Genomic DNA, 22,551 nt, shown 5'->3' on the forward strand with positions numbered 1-22,551 from the left:
TTCGGTTTCAATGATTACTGGGATGCTGAATCACATGAATTCTTCCTAGCATCTAGCCTCAAAGCTATATCTACGCTTATCCTGTCCCCTATAGGTTTCATTATTTTCAATGTGCCCATCAAATTGTGAGGCCTGCAACTTGGTAATCAACTTGCCAACCCTTTTCGATTTGATGAAAGGGAGGGAGATTCCAAGAAAGCTCCTTTTCTACAGAAATATGGAAAATTGGTTCCTTATCCCAATATTGCTGTCACCCATAAGGAAATGGCAAGTGAAGATATAGGGATAGTATCAGCAAGAGTATCCATGGAGATATGTTTGTCTGGTTGGCAGTGCCAATTGCTTTTGTTTACAAGACGGGTACTTGCAATTTTATGTCCCTATTGTAAATGTCAGAGGCGATGATGCTACATGTTTATCCGAACAATAGTGTTGAATTTATGATTATGAATAAAGAGAAGAATGATCGAGCCATGAGTTTTGAAAAAAATATTATCATGTTATTTATTAAGGTTATGTTTGGTTCCCGGAAAATACTAAGGAAAGAAAAAAAATGTAAAGGAAAATGATTTTTTCATGTTTGATTGTCTTATAAAAAATATAAAAGAAAATCAAATATAATTAAAACTAATTAAAAACTTATGTATTTTAAAATTATTTAATCTTTATATTAATGAGTTAAAATAAATAAAATGAGTTTGAAGTAAAAAATAAAAATAACTTATCAACTTTTAATCCATTTTTTATTTTCCTTCACTTTTTATTTTCTTCTATTTTTCCTTTGTATTTTCTTTCCCTTGCATTTTCCCTCAAATTTTCTGAGAACCAAACATAGCCTAAATTTATCAAAATTATTATTACAAAAGAGTAATATTATATTGTCTCATATTAGATAAATGAATTTTTTTTTAAGATTATTATGTAAATATGAACTTCTCTTTATTTTGTAAACATTGTTTTAAAGTCATAAGAATTATTTAGGTTCAAAATGAGTAATATTTATTTTATTAGGAGTGGGTCATCACAAATCACAATAAAACCTTAGAGACCCGACAATATTTATAAGATATGGACAAAATCAAAATATCAAATCACTTTTACATTTCTATTAAAAATACCAACAATAAGCTGTATTCCTTAATTCACAATATTATTCATTTTAGTACTAAATAATATTAAATGACAAGTCCCGGAAAGGGTCAAAATTTACCTATTTGGGTATTCTAATTTCACTTGATTGAAAAATATACGGTTCAAAGTAACCCAATATTTGAGGTGGTGTAGATTCAGGCAGATGCCGTTCCATTTGAGATTAAGTCAGGTTTTGCATTTTCAGAATATAATGATGACAGTAAACCTGTAGCTTATTGTGTACTTGATCCATGTCTATCCCCGACATCTCAAGTGTGCCAAGGATTTTTACCAGCTAAAAGCTAAGAATTTCCAATGGGCTCAAACCAAGTGTCAAGGGGAAGGGGTGATGTGGGAGGCTGATTAATCATTTCAAAACATGATTTTCATTAGTTTTCTTTCTAATCCTTTTTGTTTAACAGCTTTTGCTTGATTGTACAATGTAAATATCTAGGGTCCTCTTTGTTTTCAATTACCAAAAAGGGCATAAATTCTAAACAACCAAAAGAATTAATTGGCTAAAAAAGATAAAATAATCTGTATATTTATAAATTTAATTTTTCTTATATTTGATTTTTAAAATACCTATTTTTGACATAAATAAAATTTTTTATTTTAAGTATTTACATGTAATTTTGAAAAATGGTTATTTTCATAAGAAAAAAATAAAAATATTTTTGTCAAAATGAAACCAACATATTATAAATGGTTAAATTTCCAAATATGAGTTTGTAATAATCCTTTTAATCAAATAACCCCATCCAAAGTTTTTGATCACCCATTGCATACATGTATTGGTGGAAGTAGATGAAATCTTGTTTTTCATTTACATAGGAAACATATATTTCTAATGTTAAGTTGTGTTGCGTTCACTCGTGAAGTTCTAAAAATCTAGGCTCTAAAATAATATTAAGTTTTCAATTAATTTCAAAATTAAAAGTACCAACAATATATATCAAATCAACTTAGACCAAGGTTGGGCTATAATATCTAGTAATTATTAAACAATATCAAATTAGGAGTTTACATAAAAATATTAATTAGACCTCTAAAAATTAAAAATAAAAGAGGAAATTTTATTTGGTAATTGTTTTTCAGAACAGTTTTTTGTTCTCCTGTATAAAAAATACAAAAAATATGTTTACCAATCAAAAATTGTTTTTAGATAACATTTTTTAGGTATTTTATATTATTTTCATTTATTTTCTAAGGATCATTTAAAAAAATAATTATACAAATATTTAAAATAATTAAAAATAAAACATTAGATATAAATTTTATTTTTAAAATATATTAAAAACGGATTAAAAATATTTTAGGCTTCTAAATAGATTTTTATTCTGCAAAAATCATAGAACAGTTTTAAAAAATTAATTTTTAAAACAATTACCAAATAAACACTAGTTTCTTGATCTACTTTCCAACTATGAATACATATGGAGACTTCATTATATAGCTACAATTAAATTTTGCAATCTACATACCTGCATGACATAATAATGGACTCCCAACAAAATCTCTTTTTCCCTAAATTACATCACCAAAATATAAGAACATTTGAGAAATCAGCTTTGCGAGTCCCCCCGGTACTGCTCTCACATATGAATGGACTCATCATAACATCAGATTTGGTTCACCATTATAGAATATTTTATTTAAGTTGGAAAATTATAAGGAAAAAATTATTGAAAAAATTCAACATTGAGGACTTTTAGTGGTCGGCGATCATTATATCGAGCCTTCCTTTTTGAAGGAATTACTCTAAGCTTGAATCCATATGGTGTGCCCTCAGTCAATTAGCTCGAAATGGAATTTTTTTTAAATTCTGAACCAATGATCAAATTTTAAAGATTATGACATAATGTTAATTTTTTTATTTTAATTTTTTATAAATGAGAGGTATTTTTTGTTCAAGATTTTATTCTACATTAATTACTTCACTTTTGATTATAGATAGTAATGAAATGAGTTTTTTCAGGTACCATCCCATCTTATCTTTAATAGAACGAGTTTGAAATGTAAATAAATAGGCTAGAGATAGGGTTTTAGATTTTTTAAAAAAATTAGGATCGGGGTGGGTTTGAATATTGCCTTGTTCCGCTGAGCCTTGATTATATACAAAATTAATTTAATTTAATTTTTATTTTTCTATTTTTAATTTATAATAATAATAATAATTCATAGATTACAAAAATTATAATAATTTAATTATTTTTAAAATATATTTATTTTAATGTAATTTAAAATTTAAAAAAAAAATTCTTCTAAAAAACCGTTAAAAGAAGGGAGATGAAAATTATTTTGAATAAATGAGACAAGATTAAGATGAAAGTGACACATCCCGTCCATGCCATTCCTATTTTTAATCCTCAAAGCACCTAATTTTGGTTAATAAATAACCATCACCTTATGCAAGCATGGACATCCCATCATAATGCCCAAGGCAAAATTCCAAATTCTCAATCCAGTTTTTTCTTCAATAACACATAAAATATGAATGCTTTAATTTTTTTTAATTCATTTCTTTTTTTGAAAAAAAAAAATTCTTTTAATGACTTCTTAAAAAATAAAAAATTATCACATATATTTTCTAAAAGAATCAAACATACATGTAGAAGGTTGGCTGAAAGTAAATTCAAAAGGATTGTATTATTATTATTATGTCTTCTAATAAAATGACAAATTATTGAAAATGGAAAAGGCATGTAAAGAAATATAATATTGTGAATCGAGTGTAGGAGGAAAATGGGAGGACTAATTATGGAAGTCAACTAGTGGCCCTTCCAATACTGATTAGTCATCAAATGATAATTGAAAATACGTGTTTAACTTGTTCGTGTCCACTATTTTAAAAATCATATTTGGAAACGCTTTTCAAATATGGGATGCTACTGTCTCCAAATTTGACATCCTTCATTCCTTCTGCCCTATCATGTCTAGAAATTCCATTATTTCTTTGAGCTCAGTGATGGTCGGTGCACAACAATGGTTTCAATCTTACCATTGAAATTCCTCTTTAACCCTAGATTGCTTTGTACTAAAGTAAATCGAGAAGAAATCTCCAAAAGCTCCCACAATGGAATCTGGAATGACTAGAATCTCCTTTCAAAAACCATTGTATTAAAAGGGAAAATGTTAAGCGCATAGGAATGACAATAGGGCTGGTTTTTTCAAGTATTCGCCTCGCCCGACCCCTAATGGGACGGGGTTCAATTTTAATAAACGGGTTTGAGAATTTTTTTTTCAACCCGGGGCGGGTTTGGAGCGGGTTCGGGTATTGCCCCGTCCCGCCTCGATTATATATAAAATTAATTTAATTTAATTTTTATTTTATTATTTTTAATATATAAATAATAATAAAATATTTTTAATAAAATAAGTTATAAAAAATATAATAATTTAATTATTTATAAAATATATTTATTTTAATGTTATTAAAAAATTTTAAAGTAACTTTTTAAAAAAAATTAAAATTCAAAAAAAAGTTAAACGAGGCGAGGTGGGGTAGGTACGAGAATTTATCATACCCACCCCGTCCCGCCCCGCCCTGTTTTATTTTTTAAATGGGATGAGGATGAAAATTATTTTGAATAAACGGGACGGGATTGGGATGGGGGCGATCCATCCCGAACCCGCTCCGTTGCCATCCCTAGACATGCATCTATCAAATTTTAAATTTAAACTATTTGAATATGTGGTAAAATTTACACTATTGAATATGAATGAAATCAAAGCACAAATGAATAAAATCGAATTTTGAAAGTACGAACAAATGTAATTAAGATACAAAATACATGAGATATCAAAATATTATGTGACATTACCTAATTGGTAGTGTCTTTTTGTATGATGCCATAAAGTTACCTTTGTATGACCTTATTAAAAGATATGACAAATGTTCATCTAAAATTTGCAAACATGAAAAGTGGAGATGCATGACCTAGTTTCCCCGAGATGGACCTCTAGGTCTAACCATGTCTCAAAGTTATTGAGCTTACCCGATGAGCTTATTCAAGGTGGATGAGAGCCTCATCAATTTGCCGAACAAGATCTCCAAGGTTAATTTGTTCAATTGAGAACACATATTGTGTCATGCCTTAAGATTCACTCCAAGGGAATAAAAGGTCATTTCACACCTCAAATTTGAAGATTCAAAGTGAAAATAACTCAAAACAATCATTTTGTAGTGAAATATATAGAGTAGTAAAATATATTATAATCCTTAAAATTTAGCTTTAGTAAAAAAAAAAAAAAAAATTAACGCATTTATCCGAACAACTTCAAACTTAAATAATTCAAATGGTAATTAAATTCTAACATCTAAGCAATGTCCAAAAATAAAAGTTTAACTCAAAAATCCTAATAAGGACAAATTCTCAATCTAATTAATCACTTTTCACTCGAACTAAGATGGCTGAAAAATATTAATGAAAATGAATGAACTCAAAGCTTAATAAAAAATATTAATATAGTTTCATTGATAAAATATTTTCAATTATGATTACAAATAAAATATATAATATAGACTTTTTTCAGAAGGATTTTTTAGTTCAAATATGTTGAAACATCCAAAACTTTTTTTTTAAAAAAAAAATCATATTTATGCCAATATAATTAATTTCACATCAAATCCAAATAAAATACATTCAAAATATTTTTACTCTAATTTGGTTTCATATTTGGTTTTCTAATATTCGGTTTCAACATGAAAAATACAAAAGAAAATTAAATATAATTAAACACTACAAGGAAAAATATATATGGTGACATTTATAACGAGTCACCATAAACATAGGGTGTCACTACAACATAGCGTCACCTTCTCCACTGACACCATAAAGGGTACCAATTGGTGACGTATTTGGAAGTGACACCAAAGTAGATAAATGGTGACCCATTTGGAAGTGACACCATATATTTCTAGTGATGATAGGGTGTCGCATTAAATGTATCATCTTTGAGTTATGATGTCACATTAAATGCATCACCTTTGAGTTATGGTGTCACATCATTGTAAATATTGTGGAATATATGATATCTTTTAGTTGTAGATTTTTGTAATGCTTATCAATTAATAAGATTGATTCACCTGTTTATATTTTATCCATAAATATAACAATCATATTACATTTAACTCTTTTTTCTGTAATGTTTCTGGAATAACTCATAATACATTGATCATCTAATAATATTTGTACATCAAATGTTCACAAAAAGATAGTACATCCAACATATCAAACCCATCAAAACTAAAAAAGAAGAGTGAATACATACCAAAACATGATGAAATGTTAAAGATACCAAGATTCGTGTATACATCCATTTCATAAGCATAAAATCGGCTAACTATAAAATGACATAAAAGTCGCATCTAAAAATCTAAAATTCTCAGTACCAATTAAAGTAACATTTATGTCCTACAACATATGACATAAGAGTTGCATTTAAAAACCCAAAATCTTGTTGTCTTCTTTCTTTTTATTCTCCATTCCACCATCCCAAGAGTGTATACCTGCATTTCATAGTTTAATGAGTTTTATAGATTTTTATTTAAGAAAATAAACATGGATCGATGTTATCATAAATGAACAAATTTAAGAACTATTTTTTTTTCTTTTTTTCAAATAGAAACATTATTCAAAGAATAAGCAATACTATACAATACCTATGGAAAAATTCATGTAGTAGCTAAGGGACTCACCATGCATGGTGATCATGATGCATCAACATGATTCATGATTAGTTGTAGCACAAAAGTAGCCCATTCTCCTATAATTTCATCAAATTCTACTTGAAAATATGTTTTTTTTTATCACCAAACTGAATCAAATAAGAAAATAACACTAAAATGCATAACATTTGGAAGCCTAAAACTATGTACAATTCATTAAATAAGTAATACCTTTGAAGCAATAATTGTAGGATAACAAATTATCTCTTTAATAAATCTCATAACAAAGTAGTCACATTCGAACCCTCCTTCTTGTCTTAGACACTAATCGATCAATTATAAAATAACATTAGTACTCATATATATATAAATGGTGCAAATGCATAAGCTAATGTGTAAAAAAAAAAATTTGGATGTCACATGCACTAGTTGCCAAGATGGCTCCCTCTTGGATGATTTCTTTGCAGATATTTGAAGAGCCCTATGTAAATAAGTTCAATGGGTACATTTTTAAAATAGGTAAATGTTATATGTTTTAATACATATAAATAAAAATAAAAAATGTGTTTGAGGTGAATGTATTTTTTTTTTAAATAATATTATGAAAAATAATAGGAAGAACTTACATGTTTATGATATCGTTTAAGTCATCACATGGTTTGTGATACATAGGGTCAAGATAGTGGACTATCATTTTCCTTGGCTCAATCACTACCAAGACCCAATGAAAGCTAAAACATTAAAAACAAAAGTAGCATCTAATTAGAAATATAAATCAATCATAAAACCTCATATTAAAGTATAATATTCGTCACTTACTCGGGGTTAGGGAATGAAAACATATTTAGCATCTTGGCACTCTATTAAGCGTTTTGCCAACAATTATGCTCTTTTCTCTGTTTGAGGAGTACTAAAGCCTGCTCGTGATATTGTAAAAGGATTAACAACTATAAATTGGTTGGATATTTGGCAATTGCCATTGCCATTTCTATAAAGTTGTATATTTGAAAAATAAATTGTGACATAGCACATGATCTAAACTTGGTGGGGCATCACATGGATAATAAATTCAATTGTAGTTGCTTCCCTATTGAACCAAATGATGAATTCAAGACCCTGTTTCAAAGGTGAGTGCATCATATTCAAGGTGGCTTAACTAAATTGGTCAAACAAATAATTTAAAATTATTAGTGATAACGGTAAAAAAAAGTTGCAATTAAATGCAGGTGACTATGAAGAACAGAAATCATCTGCTTGGATTTATATTCAAATTAGATTAATCACCGAATCTATATTAATACCTATTTAAATTAAGGATATCATGTCTCGATCATCTCACCAATGCAACATATTCATACTTTTAGTTGTGATGGCATTATTTTATTTCAGTATTTACAGCTCATCAATTTTTTAATTAATTATGAACATATACAACTTCTCATCACATCACAAATAAAAGAAGCTTTTTGTTAAAAATAAATAAATAAATAAATAAATTTATGGAGAGTAGCAGAGTGCCCTTGAGAGTTAAGGGGGCATACGGATTTTGGTGATGTGATGTTTCTCTTGGCTGTAGAGAGAATATAATATGCAGTGGCTAATTTCTAGGAAACCGGTGTTGTATGAAAACCTATCTCATGTATTTTCCATCAAACCATAATCAAGTGACTACGTGTGACGAGGCAGCTCAGCAATCACGCCCCAAACTCCAATGAATCAGACACCATAAAAATCACAACTCACACCTTGCCCAACCACCTTCCTAGATCCTGCATGCTACTCTCTTGGATAATTCATCTTACCTTTGGTCAGTCTATCACTCTTCATTCTTCTGCAATTACACACTTCTCGTTGTTTTCTTTAATTTAATTATCCTTACTATACTATTATTATTTTCTGCTTTCTTAGATGTGAGTATTGAATATATCTTCAATACTTTCTAAGTACTTCTAACTTCCATATTTTTCACCAAGTAGAGCAAAACCCATTTGATTTAAACCACTGAAACACCTATGACTTTAGCTAATTTCTGACATGGGTTTGGGTTTAATCTTCAAATCCATCCAAGCTCTTTCTAATCATGTGTGTGTAATGGGTAGCAGTATACTTGATAAAATGCTTTCAACTGTTTCAAAAAAATTTCTTTTATCATCAAATAGAATAAAAGACATTAGGTTAAGATTATTGATCATGTGTGTTTTGATAAATCAAAGAGTATATATGTCTTAATCTTTGTTACTATCTTCCATCAGACAATATATATCAATTTTTTTTATAGTCTTGAGAAGCTTTTTTATGTCTGATACAATACTTCAAATTGCTTTCAAAAACAAAATCCCATTTGTTTAGAGGACTTCTTTAATCAAATAGGTACTAGAAATGTTATTTAAACCCACCAGATGTACTTCCCATTAAAATAAAAAAAAAATAAAAAAACTAAAAACATGAGGTTAAGCATATGCTAGTGGTCATATGCAAGTAAATATGTAAGTCTCTCTTCTTCTTCTTCAGTATTTGTAGGGTTTTTTTCTTGAGTCATGTGAGTCTGCAATGAAATGCTTTATGAATTAAATACATAAAGGGTTTTAATTAGTCAAGAAGAAACTCCTTTTTCCTTTATTTGTTTATTTTTTTAATCTTTCTAGTGGGTGGGGGCTTCTTGAGAAGTATATGGATTGTGGAGAAAGTAATGTGAGTGGAGCAAAGGATTACGATTGTAGGTGGGTAGGGAATCTCATGCAAAATAGAGGACCACAGAGAGAGAGAGAGAGATAAACACACACTCTCTCTCCATCTCTATATCTCTATATCTCTCTATCTTTTCATCTCTCCATCTCTTCATCTCTAGTTCGTTAACAAAGAATATAAATACGGTCAAAGCAGGTAAAAAAAAAAAGGACAATGGGTTTGGTCAGGGGCAAAAGAGAAGAACCTTAAGCATGACGAGGTCGACCGCGTCCTCGCCATTGCCGGCCGATTTACACACCGCCTCTATCATCCCCTTCCCATCAATCACGCCACGGATCAGCCCTAGCGAATACAACTTGAACAACCACTCCAACGGCGGCTCCATGACCTTCGCAGAGGCCGAATCAAGAGCCAGCAAAAGAGGCTGCAAAACGAATTCCACATCGAAAATCGATAATCCGAACACTGGCGAGTTCGAATTTGGATCCGACAGATCTGAGAGGGTTTCGATCTTGTCGAGCACAAATTTATATTCTCAACCAAACAACACCCACTCTCTAGTAATGCATGTCTGGACTACTTCCGGTGGATCTACGAGGATCTCCGTCCATGGGTGGAGACCGGAATCACCAAAGAGATGATGGAAGCAGCGAAGAACCCACTATTCTTCAGGCTAGTGATATTGGACGGAAAGGTTTACATGGAGAAATACAAGAGGACAGTTACAATGGGCTTTTTATATATTATTCCTCATTATTAATTCTAAAAGTGGGCTCGTTAAGTTATAATACTTAAAAATTTTTATTTTATACGATGTCACTTCCCAAAAAATGACACTATAAATATAAAACTAACATCATCTAACTACCTCAATTGAAGATTTTTTATATGATGTGTCACCTTTATTAATTATAAACCATATAGTGTCATTATTTTAAAAGTGACACCATAAATAGTGACACCATAAATTATTTTTGTAGTAGTGAAAATTAGTTAAAAATTTATACATTTTAAAATTATTTAATTTTTATATAAAAGAGAAAAAATAAGTGAAATGAATTTGAAGTAGAACATAAAATAATTTATTGATTTTAAGTCTATATTTCATTTTCCTTCACCGATTCTTTCCTTTTACTTTTATTTTTTATTTTTTTCCTTCGCATTTTCTCTCACAAATTAATAAGAAATCGAACATAGCCAAAATGTCATACTGATAGCTAGCTATTCTTATCCATTTATTTATGCATAAATTAATCTGCTTTCTATAAATGCCATTTAACATACACCCAAAATAGAAAAAGTACTTATTAGATGACAATAATACATCTTATTAAGATGCCTGCAAGAAATTTAGGCAAAAAGAAAATGGAACTTTTTTTATGTGATGTCAAAGAGCCTGGTCAAATTTGGACTACATCAGAGTTAAGACTTTTCAATACAAATATTATTTTGTGTCTGAATTTGGTCTAAGAAAATGATAACATATTAGAAAAGAAAATAATAACACATTCAATTAAAATAAAATTTGTATCGAATCAAAGGTTACCAGTTCTCAAATAGCTAGTGGAAATATTTAATTTCCTTGGGTGGTATGAGGTGAACCAAGATGACATCCTTTCTCCTTTGACTTGTTGTCTGTTCAACCCACAATTCGTCATTATGAACGTGAATCAAATGGACTCGGCAAGCCACCTTGCCCTAGTACAATGTAGGAACATCAGGTCACCATTAGGGTCTGCTTCTTTATCACATGGTTGAACGGTCCTTTCAGTTCATTTGACTCAACATTTTCAGATTTTTTTTCACTAGCTGATGTCGATGTTCAGGGAAGAAAGTTTTGAAAGTCGTATTCAAATCAAATGGCCTTCCACATGTTCATACTACCAATTTTTGAAGCCCAATGAGTTATGTAAGCAAGGAACCTCTCAACCTATTTATTAAATATGAAAATATAAAAAAAACTTCATAAAAATGTAATCAGAAGTATATTGATATTTTAAAGTTGTTTTATTAAATAATTTGATATATGTATAATATGATTTATCATATTTAATAATACTATCGCATGCATCGATAAAAATATGAATTTTATAAGTGTACATTTATTATTAAATTACATCTAATATTATAATATTTGATTTTAATATGTCTAATTTTAAAATATATATTAATATTAAAATTATGATCCATTTAATTCAATTGTATTAAACAATATAAAATAAATTATGATATATGTATAATTTTTTAATATTTAATTAATTATTAATGATATTAAAAACATTATGAAGAAAATTATGTAATTTTTATATTTTTGGTAATCAATTAAAAGGAAATTTTGCATTTAATCATAAAATAATTATAATTAATTTGCTCTTTAAAATATTATTTTAATATTTTCTTTATATAATCAGTTTAAGTATATATATGTTTAATACATAATATATAACAAGGGTGAGTTTGCTTGGATGGTTAGTGGCTTGAACCCCAAACCAAATCCCCTCAGCAACAATTTTATATCGCGACATTTTCCTCCTTAGGAAGTATGAGGTGAACATGTATGTTCAACCCACAATTCGTCATTATGGATGTGAATCAAATGGACTCGGCAAGCCACCCTGCCTCGATACAATGTAGGAACATCAGGTCACCATCAGGGTCTGCTTCTTTATCACATGGTTGAATAGTCCTTTTCAGTTCACCGATTCTTTCCTTTCACTTTTCTTTTCTATTTTTTTTTTCCTTCACATTTTCTCTCACAAATTAATAAGAAACCAAACATAGCCAAAATGTTATAATGATAGCTAGCTATTCTTATTCATTTATTTACTAATAAATAAATCTACTTTCTATAAATGCCATTTAACATACATCAAAAATAGAAAAGTACTTATTAGATGACAATAATACATCTTATGGAGATGCCCGTAGGAAATTTAGGCAAAAAGAAAATGGAATTTTTTTTATGTGATGTCAAAGAGCCTAGTCAAATTTGGACTACATCAAAGTTAAGACTTTTCAATATAAATATTATTTTGTGTCTGAATTTGGTTTAAGAAAATGATAACATATTAGAAAAGAAAATAATAACACATTCAATTAAAATAAAATCTGTATCGAATCAAAGGTTACCAGTTCTCAAATAGCTAGTGGAAATATTCAATTCCCTTGGATGGTAAGAGGTGAACCAAGATGACATCCTTTCTCCTTTGACTTGTTGTCTGTTCAACCCACAATTCATCATTATGGACGTGAATCAAATGGACTCGGCAAGCCACCCTGCCCTAGTACAATGTAGGAACATCAGGTCACCATCAGGGTCTGCTTCTTTATCACATGGTAATTGAACAGTCCTTTTCAGTTCATTTGACTTACCATTTTCATATTTTTCCTTACTAGCCGATGTCGATGTTGAGGGAAGAAAGTTTTGAAAGTCATATTCAAATCAAATGGCCTTCCACATGTTCATACTACCAATTTTTGAAGCCCAATGAGCTATGTAAGCAAGGAAGCTCTCAACCTATTTACCCAAAATGTCAAGGAAGTGACAAAAGTGAGAAGCTAATATGGGGTTTGACAATTGCTTGTAAATACGATTTTCTATTTTTTAAAATAATGAAATCAGAAAACATATTTCACAATAAAAAAAAAAACATAAAATAATTTTCCATTCTTAAAAACATATTTCATGTATTCATGCTTTCAAAAAGCATTTTTTTTTAATCATATTTAGTAATTGTTTTTTGAAAACAGGTTTTTACATTTTCAAAATACAAAAATAGAAAAATAAACTTGATAACTAGAAAACAAAAAAATTGTTTTTCGTTAATATGATGTTTTTTATTAATAGGGTATTATTTTATAAAACATCATTTAATTATTTTTTGAAAATTGTTTTAGAAAATAATTATACATATATGAAAATTTTATTTTTAAAATACATATAAAAAATATAAAAGATAAATTAAAAATATTTCATATTCTCAAATAGATTTTTGACTTATAGAAAATTTGTTTAAAAAAATTATTGTTAAAAAATTATTATTCAGAACCATTTTAAAAAATACTTTTCAAATAGAATTTTTAATTATTTTCACGTATTTTCTTATAAATATTTTTACAAATAATTATATAAATATAGAAAATGATTAAAAATAAAATAAATATATAATTTATTTTTAAAATATATTTAAAAATGTAAAAAATAACTTAGAATATTTTAAGTTTCCCACTAAGCTTTTCCTCTAGAAAAATACATCAATTATGCTAAGATATAAACTTTGAAGCCTTGTCGGGCTCAAAATCAGATACAAATGCAAGACCAATACAACAATAGATAAGCGCTCAGGGCATATTTCTAGACCCAAAATTGAAGATGAATAACTTTTTTTTCACATATTAAAAAAAATTAAATAATTTTTCAACTACCATGTTTGAAAAACGCTATTTTTTTTTCACAAATTCAACCATGTATTATATTGTTACGACTACCATTTTTTAAAAATAATATATATATTTTTTTTCACAAATTCAATCCTGTATCATATGATGTTACAATTTAGAAGACTCAAACCAATCCAGTTTTCCACAAGCATATGCCAAGGATTTATTGTATTGATGTATGTGACAAAATATGTATACAATTAATCTTCCATATAGAGTTTCCAAAGGTGGAAACGTGTTAAGACCTTATTCTAAAAATAATTAAATTTAGTATTCGACCTTCCATAATGTTCATAAAAGACTCCAAACAAAGAAAAGCTTTAACACATCTGTTAATTTCTCATCTTGTAAGTTCCTGAAACATTTCAGACATCAGCACTTAGGTGGGTCTGAGACCCCACGACTGTCTATATAAATTGAGTAAGAATGCACATTAGGTTTGCTTTATTTAATTATTTTTCACATTAAGAAATCAGAGATCAGATACTGTACGCAACCACGAAATTGAAAATTCTTCTCATTTTGTCGGCGCTGACCTTTTATTTTTTAGCTTAATTTAAATAGCATATATAATAATGATGACGTGGATATAATAAATAATTTCTTTGATATCTTAATAAGGCAACATGTGAATAGAGTATAAAAAATAAATATGATAGGCCTATCAAATTTGAATGACGCGAGAGCGATAATTTTCCAACAAAATTATTGTTCTTTATGTATGTTTCCAAGGAAAAAAAATGATAAATTTGTTTCTTCATCGACAAGCTTCGAAAAATAGTCTGATCGACGATCAAATAAATGTGTCCGCCCAATTCCTGTCAGAAGGTCAAAATGCTCTATTTTCCTCCAAATTTTTCGAGTGATAAAGAGATAAATGATTGCCTAAAAGAAGAAAGTGTCTGGGTCTGTGATATCAGGTGGCCCCGGATGCCAGAATCATCCCTTTTTTTCTTTAATTTAATTCCTTATTCAATTCAACTCAACATCCGTCATCAGAGACGTGAATCACATGGATTGAGCAAGCCTCTGTGCCCCAGTCCTTTGAAGGTACGTCAAAGTACCATATGGTCTTCTTCCTTGTGTTATTTGATCAGATTTTGATATCATATGGTTGACTGTTCCTTCCATTTGCGTTGCCATTTTCAAACTTTCTTAGCTAGAAATATCCTGCATAGAAAATTAGTCATTTTCAAGTAAGACAGTCATTTTCAAAATTCAAAAAGCCTCCCACGCTTTCATACAAGAACCCGGCCAGATGAGCTATATATATATATATCATAAGCAGGGAGTCCTCTGAATCATCTATCAAAAATCTTAAGGGGTGGCAAATGGAGAAGCTAATGACCCACATCTTGCTTTGCAGTTTCTTCATTGTTCTTGTTCTGCATGCTTGCCCAGCAATATCGCAAGAAGTTGGTAAGCCACTTTTGAACTCCATGCATGGAGGCTACTGCATAATCATGAGATTCAGTAATATTAAAATGATGTTTATATGTATGGCTCTTTTAGTTTTCTTATTTGTTAATCCTTTTGTTGCTTCTTGTTGGTGCAGAGGATGAGAAGGAGTTTGATTATGAAAAAGGGAGCGATAAGGGACCGGACAAATGGGGAGAGATTCATGAAGAATGGAGTACGTGTAAACATGGAAACATGCAGTCCCCTATTGATTTATTGCATGAGAGGGTTCAAGTAGTATCCCATTTAGGGAGACTTCAGAGGAGTTACAAGCCCTCTCAAGCCACTCTTAAGAATAGGGGCCATGATATGAAGGTAAGGAGACAGCCTTTCTCTTTATCTTTAACTTTGATATGCCTTTTTTAGGATAAAAAAAAAAAGGAAAAGAAAAGAAAAGAAATATAAACTAACCCATCTTATATGTAGTATGAACAAACTGTGATTCCACTTTCACAAAATTAGAAGAAAAGCAATCAAAGCTTATTATAATTCCTTCATCTAATCATGTCTAATTAAATATTCAAGTCATGACATCTTTAATTAATCCATCGAAACAATCTTATCATACCTAACATGGCCCTACCCTTATAGAAATGAAATGATTTTAATTTGAAATCATAATGTTTAGAGTTGTTTGAAAGTTGTGTTAGGTGAAGACTACATAAAAGTACTATTCCTTCTTTGAATTCCTCATAAATAGCGACCTTCTTCATTATAATGGAAGTTAGGGATCATGTAAATTTTTGTCCAACTTTTCTTGCTCTTTGTTTTATTTGTGGATGCAGTTGAGTTGGGAGGGCGATGCAGGATCCATTCAGATAAATGGAACTAAGTATGAACTCAAACAATGCCACTGGCACTCTCCTTCCGAACACACTGTCAATGGCAAGAGGTGCTTCATCTCCTCCACTCACTTTTTTCCCTTACATACAACACCAGGGACAACTGATATGGAACGGTTGGCTTTTCTTCTTCATTTTGACTACCTACAGGTTTGATTTGGAGTTACACATGCTTCATGAAACCCCGAGTGGAAAGACATCTGTGGTTGGAATTATGTACAAGATTGGACGAGCTGATTCCTTTTTGTCCACGGTAATTAATTACAGGAATATAATTCTCTCCCATCTCTCTTTCTAATGTCTCTCTTTCTCTAACTATAGCTCACATACCTGTTGTTTTTTTCCTCTTAGCTAACGGATCATTTAGAAGCGCTCTCTGATAGCAGTGACCAAGAGAGAGACGTGGGTGTAGTTGACCCAAGGCATATTAAAATAGGCAGCAGAAAGTATTACAGATACATGGGCTCTCTAACAACTCCTCCTTGCACTGAAGATGTCATCTGGACGATTGTTAATAAGGTTTGCCACCTCTATTAATTCATCCCATGATGAAGAAGGAAATCAAAATTTTTTTTTTTCGATATTTTTATCTAAAATCTGATTGAATTGATCCCCAGGTGAGAACTGTTACAAGAGAACAAGTGAACCTTCTTCGTGTAGCTGTCCATGATGTGAGTTGCTCGAGCCACAAACCAAAAACTTTCATTTGTCTTACTCTGAAATATTTAAGTAATTTTCACATTGAAAACCCAAAACTTACGGTGAGACATACAATTTTCAGGACTCGGGTTCAAATGCAAGGCCAATACAACCAATAAACAGGCGCTCGGTGCATTTTTATAGACCAAGAGTTGAAGATAAGAATTGAAATCCAGGATAGTACTACTACTCAAGGAATTACTTGTCATCTCTCCTACTGTCGTTATTGGAGATCATATCTCATACAAATGGAGCTAGAATTGGCAAGAAATGACTTTCCATATTAGAGATGGCTGTTCTCTATTATCTTCCATTTATTTTTTGGTCTCATGTCCAGATTATTGTCCACCTTGCATTTACTTTTCCTTTTTAGTTCAGAGGTTCTCTGATACATTGAAGTGTGTTTGTACGTCCATATATTAATCCTATTCTTTTTTTGATTTATAAATATAGAAAAGTTTCATATATATAGCCAATATGCTTGCAGGATATTAATATTCATGTTATAGTTTTATTCCCGTACGATTGAAGAAATGAAGAAACATAATTATGTTTGGTTCTCGAAAAGGAAAAATAAAAATTATTAAGAAAAGTAATTTTCTCATATTTAGTTGTCTTATAGAAAATAATAAAGAAAAGAATATATAAATAAGATTAATTAAAAATTTATATATTTTCAAATTATTTAACCTTTATATTGAAAAGTGAAAATAAGTAAAATGAGTTTGAAGTAGCATGTAAAAATAATTTATTAATTTTAAATTCATTGCTATTTTCCCTCATTTTTTCTTTCTATTTTCTTTCTCTCGCATTTTCCTTTACATTTTCTAGAAACCAAACATAAAAGGATAACAATATGGATTTCCAATTTCTCTTAGGCAGAGTAATATTGCACTCCATGAAACCAACTCAAGTGTCATTGTCATGGCAAACACTCCCAATCAATTTAAGATGGATCTCCAAGTTTATTAATCATAAGTGTTGTGTAGAAGGACACTGATACTATTTTATTGTACCAATGGAAACTTCAATTAATATTATAAGTTAGTGCAATAATATAAAAAAAAATTTATAAAATCAATTACACATAAAGGAATAGAGATGTGAGAGAAACTTCACAAAAATTCTATCAGATGTGAGAGGAGAGAGATGTTTTAAATATTTGAGACTTAGGTATGATTAAAGAGAGATCTAAGTTTTTGTTTGTGCCTCAAAATCCAAATTAATTTTTAAAATGTTTAAAAAAATGCTCCTACTAAATATCAAATATGGAGATCATTCTATTAAAGCTTAAATTTGTAGGGTTTGAACAAACATAGACAAAGAATTGTAACCTATAACCCTATACATGCAAGTATAGAGTGATTCTATACGCATAAGTGGAGAGCGATTCCATGCGCACAAGTGGAGAACAACTCCATACGCACAAATGGAGAACAAACATAAACAAAAAATTGTAACAGACTATCCTATGTATGCAAGTGAAGTGCAAATATAGACAAAGAACTATAAATTGGAAGATAATATATATAGATATCCAAAGAACGGCAAATCGGGAGATGAGATATACATATCCAAAGAACTACAAATTGGGAGAGATATACACATTCAAAGAAAATTATGAAAGGGTGCCCATACCCATAACCTCCCACCGAACCAAGGTTTGATATCACTTTGAATCATCAATTTTTCTAAAAGCTTAAACTTACAGAATTTTGGCTCAATAATTTTTCTAAAAACTCAAAATTATAGTATTTGAATTTAATATACATATTATGATCTTTAAACATTGAAGTCATTAAAATATAAATAAATGTCAAATTTTGGGTTCCTTCCATGGAGTTTCCGAGGGTGGAGACGTATTGAGACTTTATTCTAAACATGAATTGTATATGTAATGCTAACTTGAACAAGAAAATTAAGCGTAATACGTACTAGTTTCCTCTTTAGATCAATTATGAAATCATTAAAAAAAAAAACTATTAGAACACAGTGACATCAGCACTTATTTAGGCGGTTCTGACTCCTGTACACCAATCGACTCACAAGATGTCGTGTACACGTTAGGAATTTAGGTTTTCTTTCCACATTTATACAAGATTTTACATAAGTTGGAAAACTGTATGTATGAAGAAAATATATTGAAACAGTTTGAATGTTGAAGAGTTGGCGGTGGGTGGACACTGGTCAATACGATCATCCTTTTAGAAAAAATATTCTTAAAATAAAATAAATAAAAAACAAATTATTTTTTACTTGTAACCATCTGGGCATAGTTTATTAACGTGTAGAAATGATTTTTGAAAATTTGAAAATTCTACGCTGACAAATTTGAAAATTCTTTATACTCATTAGTTATTGAATGATTACATCTTTTGTTAGCCCACTATTTTGAAAAGCTTTTACACTAAGCAAATGCCTGCTACAAAGCTTTATGCAACTTTTTTTTATTTGATTAAGAATTATAATTTAACATATCATACCTAACATTAACAATTTATATATATATATATATATATATATATATATATATATATATATATATATAAATAATTAATTCATTCTTATATTTAACTGATTAAGAAATTTTTATGTGAGATCCGTGCCCTAGCTCTTTATTAAAATGCAACTTGGACAGGTGAAGTTGGTGAGCTAGGTCAATCATTAATCCGATTTAAGTTGAATTAAGTTTTTCTTTCAAACTTAATTTAAATGGGCTGGATTTGAGTGAAGGGTTTGGGCAAGTTAGTCTAACCAACTTAATTGATGTACAGAAAATAAGATCAAAGGAAACATTTTGGACCGCTCAATCGAAACGAATTTGAGCAATATAATTCAATCAATCAATCATAGTTTAGTTTAACCAATCTAATTAACTTGAATATAATCTATTCAATTCAAGCCTAGCTCAAAATTAGAAAAATCAAATCAAATAAAACTAGATTAGACACCTCAAGTTAGAGGTTGAATCGGATAAATTTCAAACCAGCCCAGCCCATGAAGTTGCAGCCCTATTTGTTGTCATATGGATTGGCATTCCCTCCCTAGTGAATAAAGAAATTATTGTACATTGAGAGAAATTGAATTTGAGAATGGCTCCTAACTGATTATTTCTTATATGGTCATACCATTCTGGCAAGGACTTTCATGATATCATCCATTGATGGCCTATGCAGAGGATCATCTTCCACACAAGCCTTGGCTAAAACAGCCAAACATAGAGCCTCTGCAAGAGGATAGTCCTCCTCAAGCCAAGGGTCCATGAAACTCCTTAATAGCTCGAAGCAATCGCCTTCAGAAGCCGCCCCACCCAAATATCCAATTGAATCTTTCAACACTTTCCCATCCGTGTCCACCCTGGTCGAGATGAGCTCCAGCAGAACAACTCCAAATGCAAAAATGTCAACCTTGGCTGAAACTGCTGACTGATGGAGAAGGTTCCACCCTCCAAGACCAAGTGTAGTACCATTTCCTTTTGAGAGTTCAACTGCAGGGATGCTTCCAAAATTTGCAAGTTTTGCTCTCCAGTTTGCTGTTACAAATATACTTCTGCTGTTTATGCTCAAGTGGACATGCGAAGGAACTGTATAATAATGTAAATAGTGAAGCCCGGTTGCAATATCAAAAGCAATTTGGGTCCTTTGATGCCACCCAAGAGGACTAGACGAATTAGATAAGCATTCTCTTAAGCAGCCATTGCTGGGAAATTCGAACACATGGTATGACAAAGAGCAGTCACTTTCAGTACCATGACAAATGCCTTGTAAATCTATTATGTTGATGTGATGGATTTTTGAATGTATATGGATAATATGGAGATGGTCTTCAAATCTCATCTGCTTGATCATCACTTCAACATTATCCATCAACCCCTTATAAACACAATCATCTATCTTTGTATCTTCACTAAACTCCCTTGTTGCTTCCCTGAGCTCCTCTATGCTGTAATTGTGCAAAGAATATTTTATTCCAGCAAGAAGATCCGGAGATAAACATGAATTTGTGGAGTTTTGAGGGGATACTGGAGAGCTTCTAGCAGTAAAGGACTGAAGCTTCTCACCCTTACCTTTGTTCAAGGCCATAAAGTAGAATCCACAGAATGCAAGCAGCACTGCTACAAGCAGCAGACAGAGGAGTACAGCTGATCCTATGATATACAAATTCTTCGACTTTGTGTTCCTCCTTGAGTTTTCTACTGATATTGTGGGAAGAAAACCTGGGGTTGGAGGTTGAGAATCTGTAACATTGGGATTAATAATTTGTACTGTTCTTAAGGGAACTAAAAGAGAGGTGTTTGGATAAACAGTGGGGCGAGGTACTAAATGGTTGGCTACCCATATAGTATCAGGAGGAATGCCAAATTTTTTACCCAATTTCAATGTTCCATCACCTTCTCTAAGAGGATATGTCACAAGGTACTTCACCCCATCGCTACTAGTAAAATTATCAGGACAAGCACATTTCAGTGGCACATGGAGTTTAGAATCAACCTTGGGGTCATTTACTTGAGAAGGATTTGCCTCACCAAGTGTATGTGGTTTCAGTAAGCCTTCAAAAACCCCACAAGCAATATCTGAGAATGTTGTGGTCCTAGGCACAGTGTAACTGAAATTTGCCTCAAAAAACTGGCCTGAACAAGAACAGTTGATGGGAATAAGAACTCCTTTACCTGGCATGAGTACCTCTGAAGGAGAGGGAAGATTATTCAAGTGAAGTAGGTCATCAGGGTTCATGTGGAACAGTTCAGAGATGCTTAAGATAGTTTGAAAATATTCGCTAGCTCTGTAGACCACGAAAGTTTGGCATGAATTCTGGAAGGAATTGCAGGTGTATCTCGAACCAGGATAACTGGTGTCCCGAGAACATGGAGTTGAGTCATAAAATTGTTGAGCAAAAATTGCATTGATGCATGCCCCAAGGAGAAACCATAGATAAAACATGGTTTCTGATATATCTGTGCCTTCTTTTCAATGGTATAAAAAAGCACGGAAGCTCACCGTCTATTGCTGAATATGAACTGCTAAGGAAGGAATAATGTAATGTCAGAACTAGTACAAGAATGTGGTCACCAATAGTGGAAGAATTAGGTGGTTGCCTGGCGGGTGATGTCAGGTACAACCACCACTATTTAGATATTACAAGACATTTGTCAAGCCAAAACAAACCAACTTACTTTAAAGAAGAAACCTTCAACAAAACCATGGTTCGCCGGCCTATATATATACAAGTAGCCAATTGAGTATGGAAAATAACAGCAACACTTTTGAATCCTTCTACTTATTATTTTTATAAAGTAGAATATCAGTCAATGATCCTTGACCCACATTATGCCTGACCAGATGCTTTGACTGTATCACGTCGTAAATCACTCCATTGATCTGGTCCAATTATTCAACCTTTGTATATATCTCCATTGATTTGTGTATATAAATGTATGTTTACCTGTTAATAAAAATATGCAGACAAATTTCCATCCTCTTCAATGCTCTATTGCTTCTTTTCATTTCAATTTCAACAATTTTACGGTCAAGAACCTCGAACAATATTCTAGCTCTCTCTTTTCCTTCACATACACAAAACACCATTCACTATAATTTCAATTTACCTTTTTTCAGTACTATG

General features: G+C 30.8%; 2 protein-coding genes and 1 long non-coding RNA gene across 3 annotated transcripts; 1 reads left to right on the forward strand and 2 right to left on the reverse strand.

The window, feature by feature from the left end:
- Positions 1 to 6,381: 6,381 nt before the first annotated feature.
- On the reverse strand, positions 6,382 to 10,469 carry LOC132253933 (uncharacterized). Its single transcript, XR_009465821.1, has 2 exons — positions 9,735 to 10,469; positions 6,382 to 6,643 (listed from the first exon to the last, which is right to left on the reverse strand). It is a non-coding gene; the product is annotated as an uncharacterized LOC132253933 (long non-coding RNA).
- Positions 10,470 to 15,095: 4,626 nt separating this feature from the next.
- Positions 15,096 to 17,337, forward strand: LOC100243331 (alpha carbonic anhydrase 7). Its single transcript, XM_002282459.5, has 7 exons — positions 15,096 to 15,349; positions 15,486 to 15,703; positions 16,174 to 16,280; positions 16,381 to 16,483; positions 16,582 to 16,749; positions 16,848 to 16,901; positions 17,012 to 17,337. The coding sequence occupies exons 1-7, from the start codon at positions 15,262 to 15,264 to the stop codon at positions 17,096 to 17,098; spliced, it is 825 nt and encodes a 274-aa protein (XP_002282495.2). The 5' UTR covers positions 15,096 to 15,261; the 3' UTR covers positions 17,099 to 17,337.
- A 2,714-nt stretch (positions 17,338 to 20,051) lies between these two features.
- LOC100248454 (lysM domain receptor-like kinase 4) lies at positions 20,052 to 21,869 on the reverse strand. The gene has a single exon (XM_002282454.1). The coding sequence runs from the start codon at positions 21,867 to 21,869 to the stop codon at positions 20,052 to 20,054; it is 1,818 nt and encodes a 605-aa protein (XP_002282490.1).
- Between the last annotated feature and the right edge of the window lie 682 nt (positions 21,870 to 22,551).

The sequence above is a fragment of the Vitis vinifera genome, chromosome 6 (genome assembly GCF_030704535.1).
Source record: "Vitis vinifera cultivar Pinot Noir 40024 chromosome 6, ASM3070453v1".
Classification (NCBI taxonomy): Eukaryota; Viridiplantae; Streptophyta; class Magnoliopsida; order Vitales; family Vitaceae; genus Vitis; species Vitis vinifera.